This window comes from Epinephelus moara, chromosome 1 (assembly GCF_006386435.1).
Source record: "Epinephelus moara isolate mb chromosome 1, YSFRI_EMoa_1.0, whole genome shotgun sequence".
NCBI lineage: Eukaryota > Metazoa > Chordata > Actinopteri > Perciformes > Serranidae > Epinephelus > Epinephelus moara.
This window is the reverse complement of record NC_065506.1, coordinates 22148852-22174335: the sequence shown is the minus strand read 5'-3', so window position 1 is coordinate 22174335 and position 25484 is coordinate 22148852. Positions and strand designations below refer to the sequence as shown.

Below are 25484 nucleotides of genomic sequence, written 5' to 3'. Positions count from 1 at the left end.
TTATCTCTAGCCATTTTGGTAAAACTAAACATTGCCAGAGGCGGCAACATTCAGTGGATAATAAGATAGCAAAATGAGTCTCATATTTATTGAGCTGCATCTTGAATGTAAGTCGCTTGTGTCAAAAATAAACATTTCTTTTTCTTTTAAATATTAGCCTTTTTGCATATCAGTTCACACTGATTGCGTGTGCATGCATGGATGCGTTCAAACGTGTATGAATACAGATTTATACAGTTATCTGAGGCTTCTTTGCCATTTCTGTCATGATGGCAGTTAATCCCTCAGATGGTTCCATATCCTTTTACATTATTTGCTCGCCATTTTTTATTTTGACAAAGCACGGCCAAAGGCTCAGATATGCATAGATGATTCCGCTGCGTTGAAATGGTTTTTACACCCTAATCACCTGGGGTTAGGTTTTTCTACACTGTAGTGTGATTTCCCAAGTGATGGATTCTCATCCACAACATTACATGTTCATGGTTCATATTAGTCTTCTAATACACCAGACGATCGCTGATTGAGAGCAGCTCCTTTCTCTTAAAGGTTCTCTGAACACAGCGGATATCTGCCATCTCCCATTCTGCCAGGGAAATGATCTACAGCTGATAAATAATGGACAAGCAGCAAATAATAGAATACCAGCATTACAGCATTTTAGAGCGCACAGTAGATTGATGATCCAGTGCTGTATGCATGCAACTACAGGCACCAACATGCCTGGGAGTAAGGCATTAAACATCCAATTTCTCAGTGTTCAACAGCAGAATGGTGTGTTATCAGGGTGCAGCGTGTGAAGCTCCCAGAAGTGATTGGTGTAACTTTTAATGTTAAGGAGGATGCTGCCAAATAAAAGAAAGGGTGCTTTCACTTTCGGAGTTTTGTTCTTTCTCTCAGCTCCCATTCATTAAAGATGGATTATTTTTGAAATACCAATATGTCACTGTCAAATTAATTGTTATACCTTTGGCATAGCAGCTTTAATTAAATAAGATGATGGTCACATCCAAGAACACTGGTTGGTTGACTCTCTTTCTCTCTCTCATTCTGGTTTTATCATTAGTACTCACACATTTTTAGAACAGAATATTTCCACCCACATTTGTTGCCTCTCGCTACAAGGAAAACACGTCTTCATCCTCCTTCATCAACTGTTTTGCTCTTTCAACCAATCATTTTCTTTTTACGTTGAATAAACAGGATAACTTTTGTGATTTCCCCACTGTATGATTCATTTCACATTTTGGCATACCAGGGGTCCTCCAGAATGGTTTGCTTTGATGACGCTATCAGTCTCATCAGTTCTCAACAGATTTTTTATGTTGGTTTTTCAAATGCACATCTTACAATCTATTAAAGTGCTATAAAATATGGTACCTCCAGAGGGTATATTTTTGCAGCACTCATGAAGGTAAAAGTGAACAAATTTTAGGACTGTTTGGACGGTGATAATAGAAGCCTGCTTCTGCTCTAAAATGATTTTCCTCTTTGCTGTAATTAAATCTGATTTCATATCATGAAGTCAGATTTAATTACAGGAGTCGTGAGGTCATGAGGTTAGCAGAGGCTGCCAATCTTTTCAAAAATGATTTGTTTTGTTTACAAAATGCTATGATTAATTTATTAGTATTAACATGCAGCTCCTAACATCGTAAGGCACTTTTATTGCTCAAGGGGCAGTTGTTTGTGAAACAGAATCCCCATGTCAATACCAGACTTTCACATTCCCCCATCAATATAATCATTAGTTTCTACTGCTGGAAGTTGTAATGGTGGAAGAGCACAAGACCATCCTGGCATTAATTAATGATAATTTTCTCACTGGTTGCCTGTCTTTCTTTTTGCTTTTGTCTGTGTTCTCACTTTTCCACGTCCTCTGTGTTTATAACTTTTCTACGTTTGCTTGTTTTTCTAGGTGATAAAGCTTTCATTTGAAGAGTTTGACCTGGAAAGAGGATACGACACACTAACTGTGGGGGATGGAGGCAAGATAGGAGACACTCGGAGAGTACTCTATGTGTAAGCACCACTTACGTGTTCTGGCCTATAATATAGCACTATTGACATGCAGCAGCATAGAACAAGTTAATGCTGGCAATCAGAGGAACAATTGAAGCAAAATGGTTGCTACAGTATTGTGGAGATATACATTGTATGTATTGGATTTCATCACTTACAATGTTTTGCTGGATTTGTCGTACAGTCAACTACATGGGTTACAAAAGCAAAATGGACTTTTTGACAGTGTACACAAATATAGAAAAGTCCATTAATATGTCATTTTAAATTAGTGAATAATCAAAGGGGAACACCAGCTAAATTTAGAATTCAGCTATGTTATTACCATGGCCTAAGAGAGTTCAGTTAATATTTGTGAACATGAGCTTCTCTCTTTAAAAGCCAGACACCAGAGAAGAAAGTCTCAAACTTGTGATGTCATAAGCTATAAAGTCTGGAGCTGCTCCACAGACGATGAATGGGAGTCTGATTTTATGGACCCGCAGTTTGTTTGTTGTCTTTTTCATACCCAAATGGGCTTTATTTTATTGTTGTGTTCTCAGTTCTGAAACAAAATGTACCCATATAGTCAGAAGATTCCCCTGGGTGCTCTCAGTGTAAGCCTAACCCTTTCCAAATTCATTTTCTGTGGAGCAGCTCCACACTTTATACCCTATGACATCACAAGTTAGAACTTAAGGACCTTGGCTTGTAGATTCGTGGGAAATTGGTTCATGTTTACTGATATCTTTTGACCATCTTAATCCAGAGGAATAACAATAATGAAATAATACATTTTGAAAACAGGTGTAGTACCCTTTTATTCAACGTAAAAGTAAAAAGTCTAATTGTAAACCTGTAATGCGTATTTACAGTTTGTGTTAATGTATTTTTTTGTGTATATGTGTGTAGACTTACAGGTTCCAGTGTCCCTGACCTCATCGTTAGCTTGTCCAATCAGATGTGGTTACACCTGCAGTCAGACGATACAATCGGCTCAGCGGGATTCAAGGCAGTCTACGAAGGTATGTTCTCCTTTGGAGTGAATGCAGCATCTTTAAATACAACATATTTTTCTTTCTCTCTTTCTCTCTGTCTCTGAAACACACACACACACACACACACACACACACACACCAAACAGATATATATGCTCACATAATGGAGTGTGAAAGTCATGGCGATGCTGACGAGCCGATTCAATAGTGAACACAACTGCTGTTGTCTGTCCTTGTGTATACATGTGAGTGTGTGCGCGCGATTGTGCATTACAAGTAGGTAATAAATGAATTATGAGTCTATCAGCTGATCGTTTTGCTTGGTTATTTTTCATATTATACCAAAGCTGACACTGATGGAGTGATAAAGATGGTGACAGTCACAGTGAGTGAAGGTGAGAGGGAGAGATATAGTTGTCCCCCTAAATACTTATTATTTAGAACAATCCATTTATTGTATTTATATATTTAATTACTGCATCTCACTATGCCAATGCAGCTCTTTAAATCGAATTGAACTTAATGGAACTGAACCAAATTGAATTCACTTTAGACAACGAGTGAGACAGGTAGAGAGAGGGAGGTAATTTGATAAACGTACAGACAGAGGAAGAGGGACAACAAGAAATTGACAGAGTGGGACAGAAGGAGACAAAATGACAAATTGAGTGAGAAGGAATAAACTGTCTCGGAGAGATCGAGAGTGTGACAGAGGAGGAGTGCGTGAGAGAGATGAAGGTTGCGCTCTCGGTTCTGCTTAGCTATGTTTGATTCAATGATGTTGCTGACAGTGTTGTCCAGGGTCAGTTACTGTTCAAGGGAATCAGCACAGTGTAGCAACAGAAACTGCATGCCACTGTAACTGTAGGAGGGTGATGTTTAACATCATGTTACAAAGTTTGCTTTGCTCGGCACGAGGCTAAGTTGGTGTTGACCTTGATTTTGTGCGTTAAACATTTGCCCTTACAACAGCAAAGACCTTTTTCTTCTTTACAACTTGGCTTAAGTGGTCAAAAATACACCATAGTTATGTGATACACACTTCATAGCGATGACAATATGAAACTAAGAAAGAAAGAAAAGAAGACACAAACAAACAAACAAACAAATGGGGCTTAATAACCTCTAGATGATCTTGCAGTTTCAGTGTTCCCCAGGATAACTAAACCACCAGCCCCCTGTGGTGTGTTTTGTGTGCGTGTCCTTGCATGTATATATGTGATGCTGTCACATCATATAATGTCACCATGTTACACACTTTGATCAGTGTTACCCCCTGAGAGCTCTTGGGTTTTCAGCCCTGTAGAAAATTCCAATGTGTGTGTGTGTTAGTTGTGCGTTAGTTGTCTTGCTTTTGAAGGCTGTCGTGTTACACTTCTCAATCACTGCAACTCTGTGCGTTTCTGTGTGTGTGCATGTTTGAGAGAAAGTGAGTGAGTTAATATCATAAACACACAGCCCATTATGATAATTGAAGCTTTCAGTGAAATGCTGCCGCCAAGTTTTCAGGCTGATGGCAGTTGACTGTGAAAAGAGCACAATGTAAATAATGTCCTTATTTTTTAACCCATCAAAGGACCAAAAATAAGCGTTGAATGTCGAAAAGATTCTTCCGCAGAATCAGAAGCATCAGTGTGGTTGTTAATCTATGAAAAAGTGTGCATCTGTATACCGTCCTTGTTGCATTTCCGCAGATTGAAACCTTTATTTTGACTTGCAAAAATCAACCTCAGAATGCAAACTCCAAACAGCAGTTGTTTGCAGTATAATGATTGCAGTTCGAAAGCGATTGCTTAAGTTTTACACAAGCAGTTGGATAAACCAACAAAGAAGAATTTTCTCAACACTTCCTGCATGCCGTTGCTTTACCATGTGATGATAGCATAACTTCATCATAAAAACTTCAGACTGTAAATTGTTCGCTTTGATTGATTTCTTACATCAAGCAGTTTCCGTTCCCTGCAAGTTGATTTTCATACCCCGCTGGCATGAACTGAAACCAAATGTGGCTGGAATGTATTGAAATACATCTAAACCTTTATGTGTGTGTGTGTGTGTGTGTGTGTGTGTGTGTGTGTGTGTGTATGCCTGGGAAAATGGTTGGCAGTAATGTACAGTTTATGTTTGTAGTTAATGGGCTAAAACACACAAAATCACCTGAAAGGTCCCTAAAGTATCCATCAGTGTATTGTTTTCTTCCTTTTGCTTTATAACATTTGAATACATTTATCCTCCATGTTTTTGTTTTATTTTGTATTCTCAATTATGTAGATTACTTTGTATAATATATGACTTTTGGAAAGGAAAAGAAACAGAAGCATAAAATGTATCAAGCTGTAAATCTGCATTCTGCGCTCCAGTAAAACTCTTTAAACTTTGAAAGAAAGGAAAGTTTGAAAAAAAAAGGGGGGGGGGGAGGAAAGAACAAACTAAAAAAAGACAACAACAAAAAAAGTGAGAAATAGAGGCAGTTACCACCATAATGACAGACTTACCAGGGGCTCAAGATCGTTGATATCCATCCTGACACTCGTCAACTGTGTGACAGCTAGCTCTGGGCCACACACACACACATACAGACACACACACACACGCCTGCCACTTCTTTGAGTATTCTATTCTTGTGGGCGTACTTACATCCCAACAGATAGTAAAAGTGTAGAACACACACACACACACACGCACACACACCCACCCACACACACACCCACACACACCCACACACACACACACACACATACATCGCTCACCTTGAGATGTATTTGCCCAAAGCGAATCCAGGAGCATGGTGGAGCATGTGTTACAAGATGACAGACGTCTGGTAGAATGTCAAATTTTAAAGGAGGGGAGAGAGCGGAGAGCAGTGGATAAAACCACACTGCCATTAAGGGAAGAAGGGATTAAAAAAAAAGAGAGTGACAGAATGAATGGAATATGATTGCGGGCCAGTTCGGCAGTACCGCTAATGTGACACTCATGCCAATAAAGCACAGTGTATTGAATCAGATTGAGAGAGCGGGAACGATAAGAAGAAAATTGAGCTCAGTGGGAGAGAAAGACGGGGACAATTTAAAACGGGGACAGGCAGAAACAGAGAGATGAAGATAAAGGAACAAGGAGGGAAACAGCACGTGTGTCTGAAATGTGTATATGGGAAGCAGTCATGTTATACAGTGTCACAAACACCAGCGTTGTTCTCTTCGATTTTTACCCCCTGCTGGTTTCTTAACAAGAGTGTGCGTGGATCAGTGTGTGTTTGCATCCACCTGCGTGCCTCTACTATTTGTTTTGCTTTTCACAATTAAAGCTGAATTACACTATAATTACACTGATGACAATAGCTGTGAGAACAATACAATTAATTTCTCATAGGTTATATTTCATTTATTAACACAGCAATGAAAAATAATAGATGCTTGTTCATGTTCTTATCTCCTTGCTGCTCCGTACAGCCGTATCAGCATTGCTGCCAGTCCTTCTTTTAAGACTGGTCAGTTCTTAACCATTCGTCAACCTGTTGACAATCAGGACTGCTGCCAGCTGTCTTCCAAAGAAACATTTTAAGTACGGCCTTTGTGTTCAGACAGCTTGAGACAGGTCGGGTCTGCAGGCTGGAGACTCATTCACAGATACACTCTCAAAAATTGACCCTAACCGCAAATCTAATATGAGGTTGTAAAAAGTCACAGTATAGTGACAAAAACAAAAACCTGCTATATATGTGAGAATGAACACAGCTGCATGACCACAAACACAACATACAGGATGCTCAGATTTGACTCACCGACCATCTAAAAATCAATGTGTTCATGTTATTACCATTTAACCCCACAGCACAATCAGACACCCCTTATCTGAATGTCACAGTGTCGCATGTTGACATTAATTATCAGCATAAAAACATGGCTGTCTGTGTCACGCGTTGCAGAGATTGAACGGGGAGGCTGCGGTGATCCCGGGGTGCCGGCATTTGGTCGCCGAAGCGGTGATCGTTTCCAACATGGTGACGTGTTGACCTTCTTCTGCCAGTCGGCCTTTGAACTTGTGGGAGAGAGGACCATCACGTGCCAGCACAATAACCAGTGGTCTGGCAATAAACCCAGTTGTATCTGTAAGTACACAGACACAGTTTATGTGCTTATACAGACACATTTATGTCTCTTAATTATTTTGCTGTTGTTTTTTTTATCTAATTTTGCATTATCCTTCTTTTTTTCTTTCGCACTCAGTGCTATATCTGTCTTTGACTTTTTACTTTCATTTTTACCCGACTACTTATGATCTTTCCTTTTCCTTTCCTGCTTTTCTTCCTCTGTTCCTTCCTGTTTGTAGTCTCCTGTTTCTTCAACTTCACGGCTCCATCAGGGACCATATTGTCCCCAAACTACCCAGAGGAGTATGGGAACAACCTGAACTGTGTGTGGTTGATAATCTCTGAACCGGGCAGCCGCATTCATCTCCTCTTCTCTGACTTTGACCTGGAGCCACAGTTTGACTGGCTGGTGGTCAAGGATGAAGGTAATTATATCTTAATATGTCACTTTAAAACATAGTATTTTAATTAACACCTCAGGATATGCATATGCAAATTCTTAATTGCTGAAATTTGGATGTGCACGTGTATACAACTGAACAAAATGGAAAAACAATTTAGGGGACATTCCTTCCCAACTTGTCACCTCAGTCTGTAATTAGTAGGTAAAGAGAATTTCTGATTGGATTTGGTTGATGAATGGTGAGCTGGCGAACTGGATGGATAGTTGTAATGCTTTATTTTGTTGTGCACTTTCCTACTGCACACCGAAGACAGTGCAATTAGATCACTGTTCCCCATTGTAATAAAGGTTATTGATTTAACTGAATCAAGTAAGGCCCTAGTTTGACTGGCTGGTCATTAAAGATGAAGTTGTGTTTAATCGGCTGGCTGTAAACCTGTCCCTCTGCAGGGATGTTTTTTTGGAGCAGCGTTTTGAAAATTGCAGGGCAATTAGTGCTGTTGCACTGGGCAAACTAAAATTAAAGTTGCTGCTTCAAAGTCTTCCAGTTTGTTCCGCTTGGTGATAGATCACTGCTGTCACATGGCAACCACTCTGTGTCTTCTTTTCAGGAATTAGGACAAAAAAAAAACCTCACTCATAACAGACATGCCCTCTTGGAATCAGTCACTTTGAAACCTTCATGATATTCTCCTTAAAGACATGTGTTTGTAAACTTTATTTTCTAGTTAGGTGAAACTGCACATGCTGCTGCGTGACATGAGAAATACTGCATCAAAAGTCACAAACATTTAAGTTATAAATAGTTAACAATAAGCCATGTGAAATCCACAAGTGTTTATATAGTACAAAATGACAGTAAGTGTGCAAGACGTTGTCACAAACATTATTCACTAATGTGACACCCATTAAATGGTTACTAATGGGTCTTTTAAAATTAACTACTATATGAGTTAAACATCTGCTTTTCAGAACCCCACTGAATATCTTTATAAATCAAACTTAACGGTGCACCACAGTACTCAACATACTGACAGATGAAAAAACTGGTTTAAAAGTAACACAACTCAGCACTGCAATGGTACTTTGCCATCATTAGCCCTATTCTAAAATCCCATTACTGGCTCCCTGTTGAGATTAGGATCCAGTTCAAAGTTCTCATTCTTAGTTACAGAGCATTACACAGTCAGGCTCCCTCTTATGTAGCTGAACTGCTTCAACTGTATTCTTCAGCTCACTCGCTTCGATCAAATATAATTTGTTGTCTGTCCCTTGCACTCGCCCTAGGACACAATGTGATAGAGTTTTTACAGCCATAGCACCTAAATTTTGGAATGCTCTGCTTGCTCCATTACAATCTAACCCGGCCGTTTGGGTGACTTGTACGTACCAGAGCTGTACTTTTTCAAATTTTGTGTATTGTTGTTGTGTAGTGTGAATTCCTCTTTTTTTCTTGTGTATGTGCAAATAGTTTTGCTAGTTGTGCGCTATGTGACTCATGTAGTCACTCTGTCTTAATAATTTCTTTCTTGTTGTATGTTGCCCTTGTGAAGCACTTTGTGACCTATGTCTGCCAAAAGCGCTATATAAATATATTTTACTAACTTCAATTTGTAACCATTGATCGAAAAACAAGTAGATTTGGGGAGTTATTTGAAGAGGCAGTGATAGCCACATCACTTCTCAAGTGTTGCTTATTATTATTCATCATTGATAATTATCATTGATGATTAATTGGCACTGTCTCATATTCTGTTCTTCTGTAACAAATTCGATTGTGAAACATTTAAATCCCTATTATGAACATTTTTGCAGTTATGCAGCCAGCGTGGTGACCCACAGTCTGCTGTTATGCTTTTTAAAAATGCATACATAAAAAAAGAGATGTTTTAGTCCAGGAGGAAAATAAATCTGCATCCTAATGCAACAAGATAAAAGTTTCTCTGCATGAGAGAAACCCAAGGGCTTTTCTATTCACCGAGGAATCTGTGTGACCTTGACACTCACGACTTTTTTTTCTTTTTTTTATCCCTGGATAATAGAACATTGTAATACAAACAAATTGCAAGCAAAAGTGAACAGAGCAACCACAGTAATAACCAATAAATCTCCCGAGCTGGGAAACAGTAGCATGAAATCCATCCTTTAAAAAAAAATGAATAAATCTTCAAGGTACGCTTTTGAACAGTATGTAAATGGTTAACATAATCAGACAGCCATTGTTGTCATCTAATATCAGAGCACATAGTGATAGACTGTCACAAAAGGCTTTTTTCTAAATCTCTCCTCTTAGATAAGACAACGCAGGACCTTGTCACTCTTTCAGCTATTGTCGCATTGCTTCTCTTTCCACTCCTGGTCTCTTGCCTATCAATGCAATAATGAATAAGTGAAAGAGCTTTTGGGTTGCTGAAGAACAAAGAGACTGGCACTTTGCAACTCAGTCGCTGTGAAGCCTAATTGAGTCTAAGTGCGTGGAATCCAAAACTCCAAGTCAAGGAGGAAATAAAAAGAAAACTTTCTGTGAAGTGTTCTTGAAGCTTCCTCTCTGTCCCAACTCACCCTGCTTTTCATTGCACCTTTTGTAGTTGCATTCATAACAGGATTATGAATATTACTTTCAATAAAGTGTATCTTCTTAACGATGTAGTCGTAAGGACACACTAAGAAAATACTGATCGTGCTGATTGCTTTTTGCTACGATAAAAAGATTGAATAGATTCTCAAGCTCAGGAATGATGTGAAACAGTGTCAGTACAATGCTGTTTAGTTATTATCAATGCCATAATTTTCAACTATTTTAAGATGTGTAAATAATTCTGATATATCTGATCTGATATTGTGCATGCCCTTAAAATAGCTTATACACAATTAATACAGTATAAAAACAGTTTTTCAGGTTTCCTTAATAGAATATTGAACAATAAATACACTCGATGACAATGTCACATCTGCAGAAAGAGTAGGTCTCACTTTGCAGGGCTCCACACAAACTTTTAAAAGTGTTCTGAAATTCAAAAAATGGTTGTCATTTTAGTCACCATATGTCTTGAGTAATAAAGATACACTGTGACCTTAAAGAATGTTTAAAAGCTTTAACACAGTACCCAAACCAAATTAAAGTCTTTGAAGTTTGTGTTTTGTCACATTGGATTTGAAATGAAACAACTGAGATGCAATTGAAGTGCAGACTTTCAGATTTAATTCAAGGGGTTGGACAAAAATAGTAATAATTGGACAAATTAACATTACCATAAATAAAATGTTCATTGTTGAGAATCCAGTGCAGGCAATGACTGCCTGAAGTCTGGAAGAAAGTATATCCCTATACACTTCAGAATTCATCCGGTTGCTTTTGTCTTCTGTCACATCATCAATAAACACTAGTGACCTAGTGCCATTGGAAGCCATGCATGCCCATGCCATCACAGATGTGGTGTGCTTTGGATCATGAGCCATACTACCTACCTACCTGCCTGCCTATCTACTGACCTACCTACCGACCGACCGACCGACCGACCTACCGACCTACCGACCTACCTACTGACCTACCTACTGACCTACCTACCTAACAACCAAAGGCCAAGAATCCATTGCGAATTTCTCAAAATGGCTGCCAATGTCAACCTGCTAACCTAGTAACCTATCAAGTTATGCTTTTCTATTTCATTTATATACACTTATGCTCTATATATAAATGGATTACCAAGACTGGAATTAAAGGTTGTGAGACTTTGAAAAAAAATTGATTGCAGATGCCGGAGAGCTAGTTTAAGCATCACTATTATCACAGAGTTGCTTGACTTTTTGAGAGTGGCATTCTTAAAGGTCATCAATGAACGGGCCAGAACACAAGACACCACATCAAACCATTTGCTATGTGGGTAGATGGCCCTCAGTGGATGAACACGGGAAATATTGGGTGGCAAAGGCCATAATGAATAATCACCAGTGCTGCTTCTCCTACCCATGCAAAGCTGCAGGTGTTTTCTGATGAATCACAGTTCCTGCTGCAGCACCAATCTGCCACACTCCTGGTGGGCCATCAGCAACAACAAGCATTGTGTTAGTTCTGGCAGTGAGCTGAAGTTGTGCATGCCAATAGCTCATCAGCATCAGTTGACATTTATAAGCACCGATCACGCTCAAAATACATTTCCAATTGCATTCAATCAGAACAATCAGGCGGTCTTTATAATCTCACAATGTTGCTCACTTGCTCTGGATCATTATGACGCTGCTGCTGGTGGTTAATCTGTTTATTTCTACCTGCTACAAACTGCTGTTACTGGCTGCGACGATTGATTTCTCCATCAGCCACCTCTGTCTCCTCCTGTTCAAGTGTCTTATCACCATATTTGGGGATGGCATTTCTTTCCTTGTGCATTATTTTCATTCCATATCTCACTGATATGGTCCTGCTGGGTTCTGTTCTGTGAAGCCCTTTAGGGTTTTATTGCGCTCCCTACTGAATCTGTCGCTGCCGGTCGGATCATTTGGGAGCACCCTCAAGAGCAGAGTGTATTCTGCCAAAAAAAAGTGTGTAGCCATTTGTTGCAGTAAATGGTCCTATGCTGTGACACAAATGTCTCAGACAGAAATGAGGTGATGCATGGTTACAGCTGCACAGGCCAGTGGGGGAGGTGTAATGGTTTCCAGGCCATTCAATTGGTACACACTGGGTCCTTTAATGGCTATAGAGCAATGCCTTAATGCCAGAGCATACCTTAACATAGCAGCCAGGTTCAGCCATTCATTGCAATCATGTACCCCCAAGGGGATGACGGGTACTTTGAACAAGATAATGCTCTCTGCCATGGTGACAGAATTGTCCAGGAATGCAAGACACATTCAGGTGAAATAACGTTAATGATCTGGACACCACAGTTCCCAGATATATGTCTCTGTGGGATTCACTCAAATACGGCATCTGTAGAAAAGAGCAGCTACACATCAGCCTTATGGCAGTGTTAAGCACTGATGTGTGCCTGCTTTGCTTTAACGTCAGAACCCGACGGGTTCCTTTGCTGAGTCACTGCTGAGTCACGTCAGAGCTGTTATTGGGGCTAAAGGTGGTCCACTGCCTTACAAAACAGGGAACTGTGTTTTCCAGGTCACTGGTTGTATATTTTGTCTGTGAAGTTAGAAATATAATTAGAGTTAGGTATCAGCAGGGTAATTGATATACGTTTTAATAGTCAGGACTCAGTATACATATCATCTGGCATGAAAGAACCTGGTATTAATGCATAGCCACATTTATACATGAGAAGTGTAGAAGTATTTTGATAAAACAACTACCAGACAGAGCTGAAAGGAGGTGCATCCCACTTTGAGGGACTGTCTACTGATACTCAACTCTTTTTGTCATTACTTGTTAAATCATTACTATGCAGATTAGGGCTGAGTGTTGTTTAGGAAATTACCATACCAATACCTTAAAGTGATAACGATGCCAATAGAGTACTTCCTTTGATACCTTTTTATCCTACTTTATTTGATACCCACCATGTGAGTGGAAGCATTCAGTTGCGTAAAATACCACCACTACTCCCAGTAAATGATTTTTACATGAACACATTTTAAAAGTGTTCAAATTATTAAATTATTTATTAAATATCTGTACAAACAACTGCTTCAAAAACACAATACTTGGAATTCACTACAGACTGTATTGGTTTTAGATGTTAGCCAATCACACGTCTCATTTGCGACACTTTGTAATTGGTAATTGGAAGCAAGCAAAACCATAAAAATAGTTATTTTTTTCTCAATTTGCGTACAATAAGGTTGAACACATCATATCCTTTGACTGCAGGAAGTTTCAGCACTACTCTGTAGCACTTTAAATGGCACTTCAAAATAAACATAATACAACATAAATAATGTTTGCGAGTCTCTTGCAGTCCATTCAGAATAGACCTGTGACCCAACAGTTGGGAACCACTGCCTTAAAGGTATCGAGTGCAAACACCCAGCCCGTATGCAGATTGAGATTACACAGGCAACATTAGATGATTAAAAAAAATAACACAGTTGAGTAAAAATCTCACAAATGCCATCTCTACAGGAACTATGGGAGATAGCATTTCTTCAGCACACTGGCAATACCCTTTAAAATCCATTATAGTCTCAGAAAAATAACTTAACTTGTAGAAAAGAAAGTTATCCTTTGGTAGCCTAAAGAAAAACACCCAAACTTTAGGCTGCAAAGCTTTACACACTGTAACTCACAGCTGTTGTTACAGCTCAGAACACGTAGTGAAGTATTCAAACTGGGCTGCAACAGAAACCAGTGACAACATTTTAATACATTCAGTGTGAATAATGAATGTCACTCTGAAAGGAAACATTCTCAGGCACATTTTGCTGCTAATACTTGTTTACATTTCTTAAATAAGATTTTGAATTCAGGACTTGTAATGGATTATTTCTCCATTTTGGTACTGACAGTATTAGAGAAGTGAATGAAGTGAATTGAATGAGTTCTTTTTACTCCATTAAATTCTTTAATCCGACTGACAGGCAGGTGATGGGCTAATAGTGCTAGCCATTGTGCTACCAACACAGCTACGTTTTCTCAGGTGATTACAAGAGAAGCAGAGTGTTATGTGTGGAGTGGGGTATATAATAAAGTAGAATACGTGCCTTGGTTGCTTTTGTCTGCAAAACAACACCAAAACACATTAAGATTTGTTAACTTTAACAAGAGTCTAAAGAACTATTAAATTATCTCACAGTTGTTTTTTTCCCGAGCTTTAATAACATTTAATCTCTTGAGGTCTCTTGGGGTGTTTTGTTTTTCCCTTTTACAGGCGTCCTTCACTTTCCAAGTGTGTCCTTGGCCTAATGTTATTCAGACAGAATTAGATAAGCACCATTAAAACGTGTCTGTAAAAGATTGTTTAAACTCTGTTCTATTTTAGGCCTGTCTGAGCCAACAACATTTGGGACATTCTCGGGAAAAGATGTTCCAGCGCAGATCGCCTCAAATGGACACATCATGAGACTGGAATTTCAATCGGATCACTCTAATACTGGAAAAGGCTTCAATATCAGCTACACCAGTATGTTCTATCTACCTGACTATCTACAGTATCTGTCTGTGTCTAGAAGTATGTCTGTCTGTCGATTCAATTTACTGACATATGAAAGTTTATTAAGTCAAAACACATTGTTTGCAACTGATTTATTCTCATCATGACCATCACAATGCAGTGTAATTGATGTGAGTGACAGGTTTTACATGTTAGTCCAAGTGCAATCAGTGCATGTTACATTCATCTTGTCTGGGCATCATAAATCTGTGGCATTAGTCATCTCAGTCTAACACTGCCAAAGTAGTCAACAAGAACTCCACCAACTTTCTGTCAAAACGGTTTGTATTAGACTTTACTGCAGTGTTGTCATATCCAGGCACGTTTGCTTGAACAACTTTGAGTGTGCCTGTTAGTGCAGAGCATGCAACAAAATCTAACCAGAATGCATCCTAAAAATGGTTGGAAAAAAAGTTATTTTGAGATGTGGCATTAATAAGTGTGCCCGTTTTATTTTGTATTGGTGTATTCATGTCTTACTCCTGCAATTATCCAGTCAAATGTCAGCATGACATCACGTCTAAGAGATTTCCAGAGCAGCTACATGGAGTTTTGATAGCAGAAAATTGTTTAACAGTCTAAAAATGACAGCAGTAAACATGAGCAGTAGATTTTTGAGGTCAGAATAGAAGAGAAACGTCTTCTTGCTGTATAGCAGTTTGCAACCGTGTATGATCCTACACAAAGAGATAAAAGCAGAAAAGTTGGTTGTCTATAATCCAATGCAGCTGCAATAAACAGTATGTTTGGAATAAGTGTAGCAACTCTTAGCCTTTCTTGAAGCTGTCGTACTGTCTCAGTCTCGCTGTGTTTTTGTTATTCTGCTTGACTGATCTTCTGTTTTCTATGTCTTACTCATGCTTTACCTCGTTAAATCTGTCCCATTGTTAGCTTTGAACCCCACTACTGCAGCCTGTATATTTATCAGCTCTAAGCTGAACTAGTTCTGCATGACTGATTCGGATTAATTATCTGTGATTTCCATGCGGTTTTGCACCATTTCACACACTGCCTCCCAAATGACCTTGTCTCTTATTCTTTCTTGAGAGGTGACAAGTGACAAATGAAATTAGAAAATTATTTTTGCCTCTTCAGCACCACAGAATGTTTATTGAAAAGTCTTATATTTAATCCTAATGTAAACATTTTTTTGTACTCTAATCCTAACACAAATGAAAGGTTTGACGCACCACTGGAGGCAAAAATATGCCATTAGAGTCCTTTTCCATTTACAAACATCTCTAAAAGTAACGTACAAATACAAGTTTCTTCTTTATACTTCCCTTTTCTTGGATATATAATGCAGTGTTTTGTTGTTAACAGTATTAAAGAACAAAGAGCATTGTGGATAAAAAGACAAATGTTTAACAACATTCAAATAGTTTTTGATGCTGAAACTTTTTTGAGAATGTAATATGAATTGATCACATAAATTCTACATTGGGACCTGAGAATGATCAGGCATCTTTGTGCTGTTTCAGTAATTTGGTCTATTAACATTTTAATGCATATATGAATATCAATCGGTGTTGCTGTGGGTATGTCAGTATCTATTTATATGAATAATGTTATGAAACTTGGATATTAACTTTTAACACACCAGACTGTGCAGTTATGTGCACCATAAAATAATAAATCTTATTAATTTATAACATTCAATTTAAGGTAAAGTGATCCTATAGGGTAAATTGGTGCCACGTTTAAAGATTTACTTAACTGTAGTGACAGCTTTCTTTAATAAACATTAATGCTACATTTGTATTAGACTGTGTTCAAGCAGTATTATTACTTAATTTAAAAAATGTATGGTTCCCATATTTTACTATCTACAGATAATTATGGATTTTCTTCAGTATACCCTTTTAAGGCCATGACTCTCCACCACAGGGCTGTAGGCTACATAAGAATCTTAAAATGTCATCTTGTGTCGTGACTCAAAACATTTTATCGCACACCAGCTGGCACTGCTCGTCAACACATACAAACAGCTATGGTTAAATGTGATAGGATGAGAGGATTAGATGGAGGTGATCATCAAAAATGCTCACATGTGCATCGCACACTTCATATCAGGTTAGGAGAAAAGTATTTCCTGTTGTAGGGATGAATAACGTTTTCTGTATTAAGGGTTATCACGTCCACCTCATCAGAAATTGGGGAGGCAGTAAAAGGAATATTGGATTTCTCCATAATGCTAACTTTTTAGCACATTAGCTAACATTAGCTTCATAGCAAAACAAACTTGAGGAAACCGTCCAAGTGTTATCCTTCTTTGTAAGATTAACATAATAATTAACCACGTAAAACTTCAATCCCACCTTCTGCAACCCTATCAAATCATTTATTTAGTGAGTGAGAGCATACGGGTCAACCAGTCTGGTCCCGTTGGTCAGTGGTTACTTATTCAGGTAACACTCACTGTACCGGACAGTGAGTGACCTGACATGGTTCATCCGTAAATTCTACACTACACTACGCCCTACACTAAAATGTTTGTTGAAGAAATGGAGCGTTATATTTCTACATGAATTTACGAACAGTTAAGTTAATCACACATTCATTTCGCTCAGCACTGTGCTGCTCCGTCTCCCTAGACAGAGTGTCCAGAGTGTGCTCTGTCATTCCAAGAGTGTGGTGCCGGATAACTGAACGGTACATTCAGACAACACTCCGAATTTAAGAACTGTCCACTTTGTACCAGAGTGTGCTCCGACACTCAGAGTGAGTATTTCTGATTCTGAATGCACCACTTGCATCATCTTCCTCCATTGTCTAAAACAAGCCAACAGAACTTCCTAGCGAGCGCTAGCTAATGTCCGTGGAGAATTGTTTTGCCTCCGGCTAAGCCCCGCCCACCCAAAAAAGTCATATTGCATACTAACACTAAAGAAGGTCTATAGCAAATACTTGTTTTCCTTCTTTCATGCCACTGTGAAATGAAAGCAATACAGTTATATAAACAATTATGATTCTACTCCGGCTCTTCTTCTATCCAGCTCTTTGGCTCCGACTGCTACAGCCACAGCCTAGCACAGTGTGTTGCCAATCAGGTCTGAACACGTACTGTAACAATTGGTGCAAAATGACACCAAAACTCTTGTGGAACCAAGATATATACATAAAAAAATGTACGTAATTTAAAAAAATGGCACCCCCTCTTAGAGACTCAGACGTTGCCAGTACAAAGCCATTCCTTGTGCAGTGCTCTTGCTCGACGACAAAGCAGTGTTACGCCACATATCCACCATATTGCTGTCAAAGTTAGAGGTCATCTCCTTAGTCCTCTTTCTGTCTCTCTGTGCCAACCCTATTATTCTATATTTTTCTCCCTTATTTTCTAATCCATCATGTTGATCTCCGTCTTTCACTCTGACTCAGGCTTCTTCTCTGTTGTTTCACTTTTTCATTCAAACATAACCTTGTCTCATACTTTCTTTATCTGTAACACTCATAGCCCAGTCACTCTTCCCCATCCTCTGAGTTTACACATATAATTTGAATATTTTGTGTATTGTTTTTTTCTGTGTTTTCTCATATATATGTATAGATGTATCTCCTCTTTGTATCCCTCCCAATCTTTTCCACCACTTCTTACTCTATGTGTGTGAAAATACGAGTGGTTATTTTCTATGTATGCCTTTGCCTTTATGTGCAGTATGTGTGCTCTACATGTGTATTTTAGCACATGTATATGCAAATATGTTTGTATCCATCCGCCGACATATCTAATATATGTGCGTATGCGTTGTGTTTGTGTATGTGCCCTTTCCTCTCTTGCTTTATTTTTTCTCTATCCTTCTCATTCTCTCTCTGCTCTCATTTCCTCTCCATCAGTAGCTAATCAACCTGAGACATGTCCAATCACTGGGTGTGTGCTCTGGGTGGGATCAGGTTAATCTCTGGAATGGGGATGATATAAGCTAAACATGACAGGGTTGAATCCACATGAAGATAATTCCATTCCCATATTTCCATATCAGTGGAGATGTCACATTTACTGACAGTGATACAACCGTGGTTTTCTAACTTTTTTTTATTCTCTCTGGTAGAACCAATTTTCAGGTATTGGAATAGATTGAAAAACCTGGGAACGTAGTTCAGATTATCAAATATGCACATGTACTCTGAACCACTCTAATGATTCAAATATCCACAGTATAATATATCTCCCAGCATAATATGTCATTTTTATCAATCTTTTCTGTCACATTTTCACTCCACTCACTCACTTAATTCAGTTCCAAAGTAATTTGTCTTTGTTTCAATTTATTTGGTTCTTTGTCTGGTGGCTCCGATGTTAACTTTTCTGTCATTGTTGTCTCCCTGTAGCGTTCGGTCAGAATGAATGTCATGACCCAGGAGTCCCTGTCAATGGTCAAAGGTATGGTGACCAGTTTCAGCTCGGCAGCTCCGTGGCTTTTCGCTGTGATCAAGGATTCATTAGGACACAGGTAAAAATCTGCTATCTGTCCTTATCTACTATAATATGGTATTATTCACACAAGTTAAATATAGATGTGTACAAGCATTATTGCATGCCTATTTATGGTGGAAAACAAGGGCAAATGTGCTACAACATTCCAAAACACTACCATTAGGGGAATCCTCACGACAATGCCAATTATGTTGTCGCATAATCAGGACTTAAAATAAGAGAGGCTCAGACATAGAGTTGAACATTTAAGGGTATTTTAATCTTGAGAGAAAGCCAAAGAATTGGTACATCATGACAATTTATAGTGTGTGACAAGCAAGCATTGCAGGACCTATAGGTACTTTTCCAAGTGGTATCTCTTGCCTTACAGACAACCAGCTTAGAGAACATTTGCTTCTCCTCACATAACCAAGTTTGATCAGAATCATGTCGAACCATCTAGTTGAAGCCACGTCAGGCCGTCTACACACTGGTCATCTACACAATAAGAGTTTATTGCCGGTCATCTACACTATAGCTGATGCTAATTCAAAAACATGCGAAATCCTTAAGAAATACAACTACGGAAATGTGCCACAAATAAAAAAAAATGGTGCTACAGAAAGCTGAAACAAAAACTTTAACAGCAAACACACTGAAAATACAGAAATGATGCAAAGTCAAAAACACACAAACCCCAAAACAAATGCAACAGAAATACACTGCATATCCAATCAACACAGTAGAAGTTCTCCAGGCCTCTATGGGGAGCTATGTAAATCTTTTTTATTTTATTTTATAATACTGTAAAAGACTAAGGCCAAATGTAGGAAAAAACAAGTACCTTTTTATATCGCCTCTTCACTCAACTTTCAAAGGTCAAACTGTTTCACTCAATGCTCCCCCTAGAGGCCCGGAGAACCTCCAATGTGTTGACTGGATATGCAGCGTTTCTGTGTTTAAATTGTTTTAGGGGTTAATGTTTTCTTGACTGCATCGTTTCTGTATTTGCCGTTAATTTTTTTGTTTTGGCTTTCTGCGTCACGTTTTTGTTGTTGTATTTGTTTTGGATTTTCATATGTGGTTTTGAAAGGTCATTGTTTCTGTAGCTGCTGCATGTTTCTCTTCATGGAAATGTTTTGGGCCGTGGCGTGTTTTCCCTTGTCGGCCGCCACACATATTGGTATTGGTAATAGTAGTTATAGGAGGATACTACTTACTGTGTACTCTCCTGTACTTATTTCATATCTGTGTATGGTTTTGTTTTGATTCGTTTTTTCCCTTTGTATCTTATGTTAAAACACAGTAACATACCTTATATCATACACTGATATTCTGTTTCCAGGGGTCTGATCAGGTCACTTGCATCATCCAGGATGGAAATGTAGTTTGGTCTGCGGCTGTACCTCGCTGTGAAGGTAAACACGAATACAAACTGTTTCTTGTGTGTATGAGCAATGGGTAATCATTGAAAATGTTCGACTTGCCAGAATCTAAGGTGACAAAGCGGCTTAAGCATGCTTATACACCTTAGGAATTGTATACATTTCCTCCTCTAATTGCTTTAGCCTCCAGCCTCCCCACACTTATTCAGCCTGTTTGCACACATCTTTCTCTCTCAACAATAATCTGAAATGAGATTGGCACAAGTTGTGCTGAAACTAATTCAGGGAGACGCATTCATTATGTGCAGACTCCAGTATACAGAGATGTATCCATAGTGTGCAGATAAGCTAATATGTGGAAGTAATAATAAAAGGACAGTGAGTGTGCTGTTATTTCAACACTTTTTAAAGGCGAATCTTATCCACTGGCCTGTGAGTATTTGTATGTCTTTTTTTGTATCCCCTCCGTCTTGATTGTATTGTCTAAATGACATTATCAAATGTTGGCTGTTGTTAATAAATGGGATGGAGGAGACAATCCAATTGAATAGGGTTGTCCCCTTATTAAATATGGAGTATGGGAAAATATTATCCCTCCCGCTGGACAGGGTAGGATAATTATGTTTTATTTCTAGAATGACCTTCTCTTGTGCATCCCATCCATGAGTACCACAGCTTCAGTATTCACTGAATGGGTAAAAGAAAACTAATTTTCTTTAGTTTGCTGAAAGTCTGGAGTTATGAGAGCAATTGAAAGGGCGAAGGTATCAGCTACTTGAGAACAGAAGAAGTGGTAAGAGTGTGTAAGATAAGCTGTTGCAAATTATATATTGCAGAAAGAGCAATTACCATACAGTCACAAAGTTATAAAATATTTTTATTGACACAGAATCTAAACTCAACTGAAGCTAATTCTTGCATTTTAACGTGCCATGATTGAGATTTTAGCTGTAAAATGTTAGCTATAAATTAGTTTCAAGATGTGCCAGCTACGCACGCTTCCCTGACTTGCGGGGAAATGAGGAGCCATTTTCTGGCATCATTTGACACATAAATATACTTGATTTCCCCTATAAATTATCATGCTATAATTATTTTACCCTTTTTCAAACATGAGCAACTCTAATTTGTTTACTGTAGCACAAGATTGCCACATCACATTTTCTGAAGGTAAATGTTTATGTATGAACTCTAGAAATTCAGAAAGGATTAGAGAGCTAACATAAATTGAGCAGATGATGAATCTGCTAACTCGATGTGAAATGAGCATTGTGCTAATGCCATAACACACTTACAAGAAAATGTGATTAATTTTTCTCCCTCTCTTTGCGGTTGTGTGTTTGATTCCCTTGTAGCTCCATGTGGAGGCCATCTCACAGCTCCTACTGGTGTTCTGCTGTCTCCTGGTTGGCCTTCATTTTATAAAGACTCTCTGAACTGCCAGTGGGTGATTGAAGCACAGCCAGACCACGCTGTAAAGATACACTTCGACAGGTTAGTGATTTTGTCATGTAGGTGTAATTATCTATTTATCTACTCTCTTTTTTTCTATGGAGTTTTTATCATCATGTTAGTTTGCTCTGTTTTGGTTGGTTTGCTTTTTTAATATTTTATTGTCTTGTGTCTGTGTCATTCCAATTTTGCCATGTGAAGCACTTCGGACTGCATGTTTGTATGAAAGGTGCTATATACATAAAGTTAAGTTGAGGCGAGTTGAGTCTATTAGTTGGTCAGTCTTTCAGTAGCATCATAAGTTAGTCAGGTATAAATGTAGTTGGTGAGTTACTGCTGCAGTAAATAATTAATGTTGGCTCTTTGCACATTTTTTTTCTGGGAACGAGCCACGAGCAGATGCAGCGTAGCCTGAAATTGCTATAGCTGAAATTTGTCTTTTTGGGAAGTGATGTAAAGGCCAAGTTATCTTCATCGCCTATGAGGCATTTCATTTGTGTAGGATTCAACATTTGCATTGCATGTAAATGTCTGGCGCAGAGGCTAGTTAATTGTCCAGTTGGCTGATCAGACATTCAGATGCAATGTGTGATTGCACAGTGTGTCAGTGGCTCCCAACCATTTGTTTTCTGTCCTAGCTGGTAGCTAATTGCATTCATGTGACTGTCCTTTTTCTAAATCAGTTGCATCTGTATTTATGGTTTAAATTGTGAGCAGCAGACCTCAGGATCTCAAGAACCAAGTGGTTCTCAGGGCTCTGCAGACACAACTGTAGGTAATTGCTCAGTCAGTCAGCAAGTCAATTACTCATATTGGAGTACAGGCAGAGAAGAAAGTAAGTGAGAGGGAGATAACAAGTCATTCAGCTGTTAGTTACACAAGGGAGTTGTGTTGTTGTTTTAGTGCTCAGTTATTTAAATTGGCAGGTAGAATGTGAGTCAGTCACTTTAGTTTTTTTAAAGTTTGCATTGTTTATTGACACTTGTCCAATGTTCTGTGCTTCCAATTACTTGATTGAGCATTTCAGCAGAGTCCTCTCCCAGCATAAAAACCCTGTTTATTAACATAATTCGCTTCTGACTGCAAACAATCATTAGCTCTTTGTTACATTACATTAGCTGGTGTTTGCAGTAGCCTGCACAAAAATTATGTATGCCAGTCATATAAATGTTATTGGTGTGTAAGCCAGGTTATTGTACGTGTTTTTTTGTTTTGTTTTGTTTTTTGCTTGTGTGTCTGTCTAGGTTCCAGACTGAGGTCAACTATGACACACTGGAAATCAGGGACGGCCCCTCAGCCTCCTCTCCCCTGATCGGTGAATACCACGGCACCCAAGCACCTCATTTCCTGATTTCCACGTCCAACGTCCTGTTCTTGTTGTTCACGACAGACAACAGCCGCTCTGCAGCAGGATTCAGCATCAGATATGAAAGTAAGGCTGATAGACCAACTGATAGAAATGTTTGGCAGACACCCGATGAATTGCTTGCTGGTACTCGTACACAGCAATAACATTTTGTTCAGTGTTCGCCGAGTGCAAACCAGCTTAAAAAGGAGTAATTACCCACACACATACACTCTCACCCTCTTGACTCCGTGGCATTTGTGCTTGTGTGATGTGATTCTCAGGTGTGAAAATGGAGTCAGACTCTTGTCTTGATCCTGGTATCCCAGTCAATGGTCGTCGCCATGGCAGCAGCTTTTCCATTGGCTCCCGTGTCTCATTTACATGTGATCCAGGATACACACTGAGTGATCAGGAGCCAATTGTTTGCGAGCAGAATCATCAGTGGAGTCACGCTCTTCCCAGTTGTGATGGTGAGAATCTTTCTTTCTTTCATTTTAGCCCTCATGATGAAGACCGAGAGTGGGCTGAAACCTTCCTGTACGCTTTCCCAAAAATAATTTAACAGCAAGAATTATGTGATAATGTAAGGAACGAACATGAACGAGTTTGAAGTTTGTGAAACACAGGAAGGAGTGAAAATCTGGTCACTGAGTAAAAATTAAAGTCAATAACACTAATACCTCTGTTAAGTTGTCAGAAAACAAACTTCAAATTTGCTATACAAACTGGCACAGTAGGTCATTGTGGTCACCTTGTTCCTTTTCCTCAGAGGACAAAGCCCCAGAGTTGCTTAAAAGCAAAAAGTAGCAACAAAAAAATGCTGAAAAAGAGGTTTGTAAATACACTAAATCCCATGCTTGGTAAATGAAGTAATCTTGATCTGAATTTAATCTTGGATGAAAAAAAACAAGGGGTCTGATTGATTATGTAAGCTTTGGAGATGATGTTTTTAATTTCTGGAGCTAAACACTGCAGCTAAGAAACAGTAGCTTATTGTTGTGGTAATTTGGAGCCTCTGAGATTTTATTTATATATATATTTATACTGTATATTTGAGTGTGTTATTAGTGAAATTAATCCAGCGCTGCAGAATAAGATAAAATTGCATCATCCATTCGAAAACAGTCAAACATTAATATAAATTGCAGTTTGTTGGACCACGACTACATTTACTTAGCTCTTTCCCTCAGATCCACCCCATGCAGGGTCGCAGGGCTTTGTAAGCTGGCACTGCGTCAGTACACTCTGGGCAGGACTTCAGTCTGTCACAGGGCTACCAAATATATATAAATCAGCATTTAAAATAATGCATGTCTTGGGAGCATCCAAAATGCTCACACACTTGCAAACTGAGCAAAAGGCCCTGTCGTCCAGCATGTTGAACCAAGGAGTTCCTTGCTGTAAGCCTGTAGTGCTAACCACTGCACCACAGAAGTTTTAGCAATTGAATCATTTTTAATCATGCACCTTGAACATTATTTGAAATAAACTGTCTTCTGACTTCAAGAAATACTTCACCCACAAAATGACCATTTGTATATCAATAAGTCATGTCATGTTACCTTAAATTCCCGTCCAGTTTTTCCTGCAAGCTTCCACAGAAAATAAGGAACATATTGAGTTATTGATTAACTGTCACATAACTTGTGCAGTATAATCCAAGTCTTATTTATCCAGTCTTATGCTTAGTACATCCCAAACACAAACACGTGCATTTTTTGCTAGAAAACCTTAGTAGTTAAAGCTCAACTGAAAGTGAAACTTATCTATGCACACTCCAGTACTAAGGTTTTTGGGGAAAATTGCATGTGTTTTGGAAGTACTGAGCACACAACTGGATAAATGAGACTTGAGTTATACTACACGAGTTGTGTGAGAGTTTGTAAACAGTTTTTTTAATGTAGTTTTGCTGCTGTTAAACGTGGTCCTCAATCCATCATTAATCAATATATTTGCAGTTTTCCGTGGAGACATGCAAGAAAAACAACGTTTTCTTTCCTAATTCAAGGTAACGTGGCACGACTAACTGATGTGCAAGTTGTTGTGGATGAAGTATTTCTTTAAAAGAGTTGCTGATGGTGACAATAAAATTCTAGATAGCTGTGACTTTGAGCTCTGAGTCAATGACACCAAACTGGAACTCTGATGCAGAGACAAGACACAAGGCAGATGCAGTTAAAAGCCACTTCAAATGGTAGTCAGACAGGCTTACACTTGGCAAAAAGCAGGCAGAATCTGGCAAAGAGCAACCAGTACTGCAGCTGTGTACTCGGCGCCTCGGCTTCACCACAGT

At 38.8% G+C, this 25484-nt stretch overlaps 1 protein-coding gene across 1 annotated transcript in view; it reads left to right on the top strand.

Moving 5' to 3' along the window:
• The window catches only part of LOC126393459 (CUB and sushi domain-containing protein 1-like), a 316678-nt gene that overhangs the window by 125825 nt on the left and 165369 nt on the right, over positions 1–25484 (top strand). Inside the window, exons 9-18 of the mRNA XM_050049648.1 lie at positions 1919–2022; positions 2914–3026; positions 6928–7110; positions 7332–7517; positions 14422–14562; positions 18922–19043; positions 20352–20424; positions 21747–21885; positions 23088–23275; positions 23473–23661. Coding sequence (XP_049905605.1) covers positions 1919–2022; positions 2914–3026; positions 6928–7110; positions 7332–7517; positions 14422–14562; positions 18922–19043; positions 20352–20424; positions 21747–21885; positions 23088–23275; positions 23473–23661 — 1438 coding nt within the window. The remainder of the gene's footprint in view (positions 1–1918; positions 2023–2913; positions 3027–6927; positions 7111–7331; positions 7518–14421; positions 14563–18921; positions 19044–20351; positions 20425–21746; positions 21886–23087; positions 23276–23472; positions 23662–25484) is intronic.